This window comes from Cucurbita pepo, chromosome LG07 (genome assembly GCF_002806865.2).
Source record: "Cucurbita pepo subsp. pepo cultivar mu-cu-16 chromosome LG07, ASM280686v2, whole genome shotgun sequence".
In the NCBI taxonomy this organism is placed as follows: domain Eukaryota; kingdom Viridiplantae; phylum Streptophyta; class Magnoliopsida; order Cucurbitales; family Cucurbitaceae; genus Cucurbita; species Cucurbita pepo.
Genome location: NC_036644.1, coordinates 5,815,276 through 5,827,587, shown reverse-complemented (window position 1 = coordinate 5,827,587; position 12,312 = coordinate 5,815,276). Strand labels below are relative to the sequence as shown.

At 38.0% G+C, this 12,312-nt stretch overlaps 1 protein-coding gene across 1 annotated transcript; it reads right to left on the bottom strand.

The window, feature by feature from the left end:
• Positions 1–1,776: 1,776 nt before the first annotated feature.
• LOC111798898 (nuclear pore complex protein NUP43) lies at positions 1,777–4,550 on the bottom strand. Its single transcript, XM_023682246.1, has 5 exons — positions 3,847–4,550; positions 3,476–3,533; positions 2,586–2,823; positions 2,317–2,390; positions 1,777–2,146 (listed from the first exon to the last, which is right to left on the bottom strand). Exons 1-5 carry the CDS (start codon positions 4,473–4,475, stop codon positions 2,093–2,095), a joined length of 1,053 nt encoding a protein of 350 aa, XP_023538014.1. The 5' UTR covers positions 4,476–4,550; the 3' UTR covers positions 1,777–2,092.
• Between the last annotated feature and the right edge of the window lie 7,762 nt (positions 4,551–12,312).

Here is a 12,312-nt window from a genome sequence, read left to right as displayed (position 1 = left end):
TGTGTCACTAACATACACTTTCTTCAATTTCCATGCATGTTTGATCTAATTACTCCTGTTATCAGCTCTGTCCTCATGTTTTCTCCACAACCATGTTCGTTCACCTATCCTCCTCCAAAAGGTTATTTAATAACTTCAAAATGCAAAATCAAAATGAATGATCAAATGACTTTATAATAGTTAAATTATTACAAGCTTTAAAGACAACCAAATCAAGTAAAAATATTTACGTTCCCAAACAAGGTTCATTTCATAATTAGATAAAAGAGAAATAAAAGATCAATGATAAAACAAACAATGGTAAAAATTATGTTCAACAATAATATTAACGAATGATGGATAGACATGCTTAGTGTCACAACCATATTGTGAATAGAGTAGATTGTGATCCTCACGTTGCAATAAGCAAAGCGGCGACACTCAAGTGGCGCCCATCCGGCCACACGAGGGCCAAAAGGCCATGGTGCCACCTATGAGGACGGTGCATCATCCAACACACCATATAATATGTGCATTGAAGAGAAGACGAGACATTAACAAGATATGGACAATGAGTAGACATGAGTGTCAAAGATAGGCTTGTTGAAGGGCTAGGTGGGGCCACGGGCCTTAACCTCAACACTCGGGGTTCCGAAGGGAATTCGGACATGCAGTTCTGGAGTCAAGTCCGTCCATATGAAATATGAAAACTTGTCAAATTTGGTGTCAATCAAACGTCGAACGGACACTCCACGACACCATATGCCTATTCGACAAAATCATGGCTACACCCACCAGAATGTAAATGCCTTCAAAATGTATTATAGGGGGAGACATGGTGTCAACTCTCCACCACTCCGAGCCCTGTGGCCTAAGCGAACTACCCTATGGCACATAATGTGTCACAGTGAGGGCAAACATTATGAGGAGTGTCTTGAGCGACTTCCTTTAAAATGAGTTTTTCAAGGACAATATCGAACAACACAATGTACCGACATTGCACACCAGCCCATGTGTCGAAGGTTGGATCATACATCCGCTATCCAATTCAAAATTCGTAACTAATATGGCATGGACACGGGAAGGTCCAATGTCTCGATAGAACCCGAACAAATGACTTGGCCTAGTGTAGAGGCACGTCGGCTGAGTTGCAGAAGATTGAACATGCACGCACAGGCAACGTATGTGGCCGAACAAGCTTGGATTCTGTATAAGTTGTGTTCAGTTGGCAAAAACAAACCTCGTCGAAAGTCCAACGAAGCCACAAAGTCAGGCGAAAAATGCATATGGGACTTGGGTTCCCCTCAAGGCTGGTCGTGAGCGTGTGAAGATCACGACATTGCTTAGTTAAAAATGTAGGACTGTCACACTTAGCATGGTGGTAATTCCAACCATGGAAGATCACAAATTTCTTGAATTATAAAATACAGGATCATAAAATACACAAAGATGGCAATTATAAATCATAAAAAAATGCAAAAGTAGTATTAAAAAAATACCAAACCCAACCTAGAGGATAACTCTAAAATACTATCCTCTTCGTATATTCAACGATTGTGCATATTGCACATCAAACATATTTAATCTAATGATAAAATTAAGCGTCATGGCATAAATAATTTCTCACGATAATTAGCAGGTAAGATTTCTACTCGGATAAAAAAATTACAAGACAAAATACCTGTCTGCCAACCTGTAATTAAGTCACAACAACTAATAATGCCAATTAAAAATTTCCAATAAAGCTCAGCTAAGTACTTCACATTCTGTAAACATTAATTGGTACAAAAATTAAAAGGTAAAATCGTCATGTTGAGAAGTAGAATGAAAAACAGAAGAAATACATTAAAAAGACAATGCAAAGTTACATCATTCATATCACCCTGATATGGTCAAGACCAATATGATAATCCATCTCAAAATTAAGTTCAAATTACGTGGTGTAACCAAACCCAGCAACAGCCTCAAATTTTACATGAGCCTAAAACTAAGAAATCGCATGCATTCTGCGAGAGGTAAAAAAGCTATAGATACAAAAAACCTTACATCGTCAAAGGGATCGATATAGTGGATCGGAACCAAACGATTTAGAAAAGACAATGACTTCTGAAAATCAAGGTCTTGAGAGGATGGCCACGGATTCCCATTCCAAATTACATATCACTTCCTGCATAGCATATTTAGAGAGTCTTAAACATAGCGAGAACCACCACTTAAACCCTCTCACCATTTATTTTCAAAGCTTTTAGATAAGACGCTTATTTTAGAGATAGGGACAACACAGTGAATAAAGTATACAACATAAGTTTTCATATAATAGTTATATGGGCAACTTACCGATGGGCGTTGACGGTCGATGTCAAAACCATTAATTGCACAAGGTTCTGCTAGCAGTTCCACAGGCTGCTTGCCTACAAGTCACATAAATAGAAAAGTTGAGCCACTTTATGGATGTGGAACAGAAAATAAGACAATAGCCAACAGGCATTAGATAACAGAACGAAAAAGGAAACTACTTATATATTAGATATGTAGCAACAAAAAGACTTTGGATAAACGATGGTTCGCCCCGACCAATCAAACATGGTCACAGCACCAGTTTCTACCTTGTTCAATACTAGTTATAATCCCATCCTCGGAGCAGATCATGGCAGGTAAAATCTGCGAAGATGACATGCCACCAATGTTGCCAGACTTAATATAAGGATCATAGTGAACCTCCCAAACCTCACTTTCACATGGCGAAAAATTTGATGTTTTGCTCCCTTCTAGACCTGAGAGAATGATAGGCTGCTGTTGCCACCTCAAATCCCAGGCAAAGACAGTTCCGAAAGAGCCTCCTGCCTAACATGGGGAATAATAAGCACACTTATACTGAAGCTCATAAATAAGGGCAAGATAAGAAAGATGGAACAACATGAAGTGGTATCAACCTAAACAAGAAAAAAGAACCATTAAAAATTTCTATAATGTGATGATTCTAAGGCTGGAAAATCAATTTCACTATCGACCTGAACTCACACAAGAGATAACAAATAACAACTATATGTCTTTGAATTAATTAGCTCAATAACTCTGCTCAAGTAATCTACTAAAAGTGTTAGGTCGAGAATTCTTAAGAGGCATGTTTAGCACTATAAACCAAACTTAACGGAAGAAAGTACAGAAACTCAGGTCGTCAAACGGCTCATAGGGAGTCAGAAGCAACCATGCATGGTACTTCTCGACCATGTCTCCGAGGCAAACGATAGCGAGAGCAAGAAAACTCCACCGTGATAAAATACTACCCTCATTATTAGACCCTAGATCTGGCTTGGGCGACCCAATCATGATATCTCTCAAAAAGTTTTAGGACAAAAAAAAAATATATATATATGTTCGGAAAGGAAACACAAGTTCGGAGTCCTGATCTTCTGCGGAGTTTATACGAACACACGTGATTTTATGACTACTTAGGTGTGATGTAAGGATAAGAATCTAAGGCAACAGAGCTTACCAAACAAGTGTGTTTTCGCGATGGATGGATGTCCATGCAGTGAACAATACCAGAAGCCCTGCAAAATTGCCACAAGAATGAATTCAACACATCTATTAATCAACTACGGCGCCTTGCACTTTTTAGGATTTCACAATATCAAAATTTAATTTCCTAATTTTTATAGTCAAACCAGAGAACATTTTGAGGAACCGATTGTTCTTTCATCAATCTACACTACATACGTTCATCTGTAGTGTAGTAAGGCAGTCTCAGAAGCCACTTCTTGTTTCAGAAAACAGGGTGTTTCCTACAATTCTGTTCCAGTCCTAGATGCTAAACGTTCAACTATATATGAAAGGATGCCAGGAAAATTACGCAAATTCACATACCAGTCGCCCTTAAACTGAGAAACTGCTCCACCGGGCTTCCTCTGATCCCACCATTGCAAGCTAAACCCACAACCTCCTGTCGCAAACTCAGTGGGGGATGCCCATTTCGCTGCAGTATACGACACCAACCCATTACTATCGAATATCCGACGATAATTCAATCCAGATTCCCCAACGCTAACCAAATTCACCCGTCCATCTTCCGCAACGGTCAGACATTCACCTCCACCATCCATCACATCGACACAAGAAATAGGTCTATCGTGCAATACCTTCTCAGGCACGGAGAGCTCCGAATCGAGCGACGCATCCATTGGCTCGACAGATAGAACATGAAGAGAGCCCGTATAAGTCGAAGCGAAGACGAGAGGGTTTTGGTAGAATTGAGAGGTTTTAAGGGAAGAGACTCTTGAAGGTGACGTCCAAGCCGACTGAGGAGCCATATCCAGCGGGTTTTGAGTAAGGGAGTGAATTTCAATGGAGGATGAGTCGGAATCAGAGTCGAAAAGGGCAACGACGGCAAACCGGCCGAATGCGGAGAGCGGTGGAAGCCATCGAACGCCGTCAACATACTTGAATTGCGGAAACCTGTGGATTTGAGGTTGCTGCTGGGGACTCACGATCGCCATTGTTAGGGTTTAAGCAAGCTCAGTTGTCTCACTTTCCAGGAAGACTGGGAATCAGAGTGACGACGGCAACTGAAAATGTGAATTTTATGGGACGCCGTCCTGGCCGTATTAAATTTCGGGGTATTTTAGTACTTTTACCCTTATTTCCTACACAAAATATTGAAAATAGAAATATTAAAAAAAATACGAACGTAAAAATCTAAATTAAAAAAATATCATTCTCGTGAGTATAAGCTCTCGTGGCTTTGCTTTGTGCTTCCCCAAAAGGCCTCGTACTAATGGAGGAAGTATTCTTTGATTATAAACTCATGATCATTCTCTAAATTAGCCGATGTGGGACTTTCATCCAACATACACCACTAGTCCAATCCAGTCTAAGATTTCGAAGGGTCTGATGAAACATTGGTTCAACTTACCCTTCCATCTAAATCTCAGGACGCCTTTCATCCGAGCCACCTTCAAGAACATCTTGTCACCTACCTCAAATTCCAAATTCCTATGTCTCACATCAGCGTAACTCTTCTTCCTACTCTGATTCGTTTGCATTCTTACTATGATCTTTTGCATAGGCTCATTGGTAATTTGGACCAACTTTGGTCCCAATAGTTCTCGTTAACCTACCTCACACCAGCACACCAAAGACCTGCCCCGCTTTCCATATAGAGCTTCAAACAATGTCATTTTACTAGTTGTTTGAAAACTATTATTGTAGGCGAACTAGGGTTTCCCAAGTTGTAGAGGCTAATGAGCAAAGAGCTGCTCGACGAGAAGAGGATCGGAGTGAAAGAGGGTTCCTTAAGTAGTGAAGGAGAAGAAATAAGGAGTCTTGACTTCCTATCCATCCTAATTACTGAGTTCAATCAAAGAGCTACTTCTTTACCGAGTTCAATCAGTGGGAGAAGTAGGATCAGTCTCATTCATCTTGTCTGAGTCTTCTTCTCCCCTCCCCGAATTTATTCTTTCACTGTAAACTCGCTCCAGAAGTAGGATCAGTCTAATTCATAAACGAGTTCGGGTTTCGGTCAGGGCATATCAGAAAATGAGTTAGCTTCTCATCCATCCAGCCTATTTACTGAGTGTTCAAAGGAAAAGGTTCCGGAGAAGGTTGAGTCTGACAGTTCACTCTCAGGAATCCCTTTACTGTTCAATCCGGGAATAGAGGTTCAGTCTTGACTTCCGGTTCTGGGTCACATAATGTGCAATTTCGTCTCCTAGCTGCTGACGAAGTCTAACACGTAGGCACGTAACATATCTTCCAAAATCTGGTTTAAGCGTTCGATTAGACTATTTTCCTGAGAATGAAAAGCAATATTGAAGTCGAGGCAAGGCGAGTACCTAGTGCTTGTTGGAGGCCATGTCACAGGAACCCCACGCAGTCTAAACATATCCAACGTATAAATAGAGTTTCACTTTTGATTACTAAAAATACGATATTCATCATTTAGTAATAATATTTTACTTAATGACATTATAATGTCTCTCACTGTAACAACTCTAATTTTCTACTAACCTAAAGTTGCTACCATCATCATAACCTATGCTCTTATACATAATTAAAAAAAAATTCATAAAACATTGCGATGGACTTACATGTTCAAAAACATCCTTAAAGCAACCTAAGGAAATTCTAAATAGAACAATTAAGACATTAAAAATAAAAACACCCTATACTAACCTAAAGTCTAATAAATGAAATACCACTATTCTATGCATGTGTCATGGTCTTTACTTACGATGTCGTCGTCAATCGTACAAGAGTGTCTTGCCTTTACCTGAAATAGAAGTAGCATAAGACTTCCGAATTTTAAGAAATACTGAGTAAGTGACCTCACTATTGGGGTCAGGGAAAACAAACACATACAACTCATGATTAGAGACCTATTGTTAAAACCATCATATGGGTGGTCTCCCGTCTGGACAAAATTGGATGTGTAGTACTTCCCTACACACAATCCACACGTGCGAGCATGGATTCTCAGGCAGTTCGCACTCTCCCTAGACCCATCATAGTCGAGCTAGCTGTTCGTAGCGACATTTGGAGGTTAGCAGGTCCTCGAGTGTCATGCGTGACATGATCATCATCATGATATAGGTGGTCTCCAGTCTAGACATAATCTTGTGACGACGATTATTTTTCTAAGACACAACCCAAGTTAATGTTACTATGATGGGTCTAGGGGGTGCAAACCGCTTGGGGATCCACGCTCGCACGTGGGGGTCATGTGTAGGAAAATACGACACAGTCAATTTCGTCGGGACTAGAGGCCACCCTGTGATGGTTTTAAAGATAGGTCTCTGGATCATGAGTTGCATGTGTTTGCATTTCTTAACCATAATAGTGCAATCACATACTGAGTGTTTATTAAAATACTCGTGCTACTTCTATTTCAGGTAAAGGCAAGACACCCATGTACGGTTGACGACGACATCACAAGTAGAAACCATGACACGAGCATATGATAGTGGTATTTCATTTTTGAACTTAGGTGAGTGTAAAGTGTTTTTACTTTTTAATGTTTTAATTGCTTTATTCATTATTTCTTTAAGTTGTTTTAAAGATACTTCTCAACATGTAAGTCCATGACAATATTTTAGGATGAAATTTTAAATGTTTAATTCCGCATCAAAGCATAAATTATGATCATAGTAGCGACTTTAGGTTAGTGAAAATCTAGGCTCGTTACAACAAATCTTGATATTGGATCCTGTATCAATTATCCAGATAGTATTATTTAGTTTTCACCAAAATTCCAGTAAACGTTTAGGCTATTTAAGCCAAAGATAAAACCTTTAAGTTTGAATAAGCTCATGAGAGCCGATAGAGTTATTCAATCCCGAACCTGAACCTGATTGAACAAGGAAAGACTCAACATTAATTCAAGCATATTCTCTCTTGTCTCTATTCTTTCTATTAGTCAAGCAACTTGCTCGACTCCGAAACCTTTGACTCTATTACCTGACCTTAAACTTTTTTATTTATTTATTTTTTAAATATTAAGTATTAAAATTTATGTTAAAATCTTTGGTATTTAATTTTTTTAATAGCACTCCATTTATTTAAGTGTTAAATGCCACGTGGATATAGTAATAAATGTAAAAATGGTATAAGAATGAATGTCATCATGTGAAATGTATTATCTTTTTAATAAATGAGTTCTTAATTAGCAAAAAAATCAGGTAATTATTTCTTTTTAATTTCAAATTAGCTAATTAATTATCTTCTTAAATAAATTAAATGGCCATATATTTTCTTTTTAATTTCAAATATATTCAAATAAATACATTACCTTTAAAAAATAATAATATCTTACCCAATATTAGGTTCATAGTTTAATTTCTCCAAAAATTGTCTCCTTTTTTTTTATCGATATATCAGTGTTTTCCATGTAATGTTGAGACAAAATTCAAGCTTTGTGTTCTTTTTTTTGCCTCTTGTCTTTTGAAATGTTGAAGATTTCTCTACCTTTGTGCCTTGTGTTCCTTCTTTTGCTAGCAATTAGTAAGTGCATGGATTAATATTTTCTCTTTCGTTGAGTTATCTATGAATTTGGATGTGAGATTCTACATTGGTTTGGGAGGAGAACGAAACACTCTTTATAACGGTGTGGAAACCTCTCCCTAGTAGATGCGTTTTAAAAACTTTAAGATGAAGCCCTAAAGAGGAGAATATCTGCTAGCGGTGGGCTTGGGTTGTTACAAATGGTATTANGGGGTGGATTGGGAGGTCCCACTTCGATTGGAGAAGGAAACAAGTGCTAGCGAGGATACTGGGCCCCGAAAGGGGGTGGATTGTGAGATCCCACATCGGTTGGGGAGGAAAAGGAAGCACCCTTTTTATAAGGGTATGAAAACCTCTCCCTAGCATCTCTGGCCCCGAAAGGGAGTGGATTGTGAGATCCCACATCGATTGGGGAGGAAAATGAAACAACCTTTATAAGGGTGTGGAAATCTCTCCTCGAGCGGATTGTGAGATCCCACATTGGTTGGGAAGGAAAATGAAACACCTTTTATAAGGGTGTGGAAATCTCTCCTCGGATTGTGAGATCCCACATTGGTTGGGAAGGAAAATGAAACACCTTTTATAAGGGTGTGGAAATCTCTCATCGAGGCGGATTATGAGATCCCACATCGGTTGAGGAGAAAAATGAAACACCCTTTGTAAGGGTGTGAAAATCTCTGCATAGGGCCGATGGTGAAAGGGTATGGAAATCTCTTCACGAGGGAGATCCCACATTGGTTAGGGAGGAAAATGAAACAGAAAATGAAACAACCCTCTTTATAAGGGTATGAAAGTTTTAAAGCATTGGTTAGGGAGGAAAATGAAACAGAAAATGAAACAACCCTCTTTATAAGGGTATGAAAGTTTTAAAACCTTTGATGAGAAACTCGAAAAGGGAAAGCACAAAGAGGATAATATCGGTTAAAAACGATAAAAACCTTGATGGGAAACTCGAATGGGACATAATTTTTTCCTAAAACTTTCCAAATTTTAGTTTTTTTAGTTAACCGTTACAAGATTATATTGTTATTCTCGTTGAGATTTCATAACCTAATAACATTTCAAATTTGATGTTGACGGGACAGACAAGAAGCCAGAAGTAAAGAGCGACGACTTATGTGCCGAAGGGCTAGGAGAGTGCGGAAGCGACTGCGACCAAAGGTGCAAAGCCAGGCACATCCCAGCCGAGAACCCGCAAGGCCGCTGCAACCGCCTCGGCAACGAGGCGTTGTGCGAGTGTCTTTATAGTTGTCGTATGACACCACCACCGGCAAAGGTTTGTCAAGATGGTCTAGGGCAGTGCAGCTCCAAATGCAACAACTATTGCTGTAGTGCTAAATGTGCGAGTAAGCACAATGGAGGACAGGGCTACTGCGACACCAACGTTGGCATTCGTTTGTGCCAATGCAGCTACCCTTGTTGATGCTTGTGATGTTGTCTTGAATTATGTACCTTCAATTTATAAACATATTATAAACTAAGCTTTGATTCTCGTGTAACTCTTCTCGATAATGCTAACGTAAAGTTGCCCAATACATATAGATTTCAACGCTTGAAACTATTTGTCCTTGTGCTTTGCGTCATCGTAAAGCATAATCGGACAGGAAATAGGTAGACTTAACGTGTTTAAAGAACTTGGATTGGTGGTTAGTTAGACTATTGTTGGTTCGAGAATTTAAAAAAAAAAAAAAACATGTATGCCACCAAAAAAATGTGCGATCTTGCCAAGAATGGTGCAGAGAGACAAGTTAATAACTTTGTTCAAACCTGCTATCCTGAGATTTGATGGTCACTGTGATCATTGGACGATATGGATGGAAAATTTCTTAAGATCAAAGGATTTATTTGATATGGTAGAAACAAGTTATGAAGAGCTAAGTAAAGGCAATGCACTTTTAGCTGTTCAACAACAACGGTTGACAACATTGAAGTTGAAGGACTTGAAGGTCAAGAACTACTTATTTCAGTCCATTGATCAGACTATCTTAGAAACGATGCTTCAGAAGAAGATGTCTAAGGAGATTTGGGATTCAATGAAGAAGAAGTACCAAGGCTCAATGAGATTAAAACGTGCTCAACTTCAAGCAGAGTTTGTGGCAGTAGCAGTATGCTTGTTCCAAGCAATTTGGTTATGAAGGATGCTTGAATCTCTTAATCACAAGCAACCACGTTCGACTGTTATCTATTGTGATAATATGTCAACTATCGAGTCGAAGAGACTTTAAAAGTCTACTATTGTGATAATTTATGGAGTAACTAAAGTCTACTAACAATTCTTGATAAGATAAGGAAATCAATACAAGGGGAATAAGATTCGGATTACCTTGTTGATCGAATATCTCAAGGCAAGAACACTTGATTGAGATTCGAATCACTCCACAAGCAAGATCGATCATGTCTAGCTTGAATGACTCTTGTTGATCAAATATCTCAAACACTTGTTTGAGATTCGAATCACTCCACAAGCAAGATTGATCATGTCGAGCTTGAATGATTCTACATGCAATCTAAACTACATAGAATTGCAAAGAAACTTAGTCATTGGCTAAAGAAGAGCACAAATGCTTCTTTTACTATATTTTCCAAGTCTGCCTTACAAATACAATATACATAGCTTTATATAGCCTCAAAATGAAAGTATTGAAGGCATTCCAAAAGTTGTAACATTCATACTTCATGACCATAATTAGCGTAAATGTAACAATAAAATGTCTTAAAATACAATAACTCTAAATTAATCTAAATTGTGACCTACCCAAAATTTGTAACAATCAAACTTCATTCTTCTTCAATGTGGCATGAATTGAAACATCTTTTGATAATTTCAACAATATTTTCAGATCTTCATTGAAGTATATTGTATGATTGATGTCTCTTGGGTTCATATCACTTCGCCTAAAATTACTCCGTAAATTAGTAACTACTTATTCTAGAGCTAGAGGGCGAGGAATAAGCAGAGGTCGTGGAAGAGGCTGTCGAGGAAGAAGTAGAGATGTTGGCAGGTCATCAGATCTAATTAGAGGTGATGATGACAACAAAGACGAGGGATACTTTGACAAGAATGAATGCTATACCATGAAAAAAGAGAAAGAGATCAATCCAGCTTTACCGAGAAAAGAGAAGAAGAAACTTTGTTGATGTCATTCCATGCAATGAAAGTTGTAGATTGTAATGACTCAAAATTTTCTACCTAATTTAAGGTCGCTACTGTATGCATATCATAAACATTGAATGCGGAAATACTTCTTTTAAATTTCATAAAACATAACCTTCAACACAGCGAAGGACTTACGTGTTTCGAAAACACATTTAAAAACGACGCAACAAAAGACTAAATAAAATAAATAAGCATTTTAAATTAAAAACATTCTATCCTAGTCTAAGTCTAAGAAAATAAATACAACTACCCTATGCATGTGTCATAGTCTCGAGTTGCGATGCCGTCGTTAGCCATACAAGAATGTCTTGCCTTAACCCGAAATAAAGGTAACACGTGGCTTGAGTATTTTAAGAAATACTCCATAAGTGACTCCACTGTTGGGGTTAAATGCAAGAACATGCGAATGCAATGACATGACCTATCATATCATTTTATTTTTCCTACGACATTATTCTAGTGGGCAGCTTGGATGTGTACCATATACTCTACACACAGCCCATACGTGCGAGTATGGGCTCACCAGATAGTTCGCACACTACTAGGCCCATTTTCTTGTCGGGCCAGCCTTCTCTAGTAGCTCAACTTTTACCGGACACCCATTAGAATTAGTAACCGTCACTGCAACATTATGTAAAACATAACGATACTTCGTTTGCCTAATGGATGTACGCGTCCGTACCCTCGAATGGAATAGGGATATCCCCCAATGTATGAGCACACATAATGCATGAGGTCCCAACATTTTTCCGTTTTTAGTATCATTTAATACAATCCCGTTAGCATTCTGTACATATCATATCGTTTTTCATATCATTTCACATATCATTCATCATTCATATCATATCGTTTCTCATTTTTCAGTTCCCGTATCATACATGATTCTCACGGGGTTATATTTCATGTCATTTATCGTGATTTCATGTCATTCATCTCATGTTGTGTACATACAATTTAAGAGACATAACATAACGTTCCATGTTTTTAACATAACATCTCCTCATATACATCTCATACTATAACATATCGCATCACAATGTATCATATCACAAACATATCAATTTATCACATATCTCGTACTATAACATATTTCATATCATATCATAACATATATATATATATATATATATATATATATATATATATATATATATATATATATATATATATATATATATATA

Coding starts and splice junctions, on each gene's coding strand:
- LOC111798898 (XM_023682246.1), bottom strand. CDS start 4,475: ATGGCGATCGTGAGTCCCCAGCAGCAACCTCAAATCCACAGGTTTCCG. Junction 2,391..2,585: donor TATAACTAGTATTGAACAAG/GTAGAAACTGGT, acceptor TGTGACTTGTAG/GCAAGCAGCCTGTGGAACTG. Junction 2,147..2,316: donor TCGACCGTCAACGCCCATCG/GTAAGTTGCCCA, acceptor TATGCTATGCAG/GAAGTGATATGTAATTTGGA.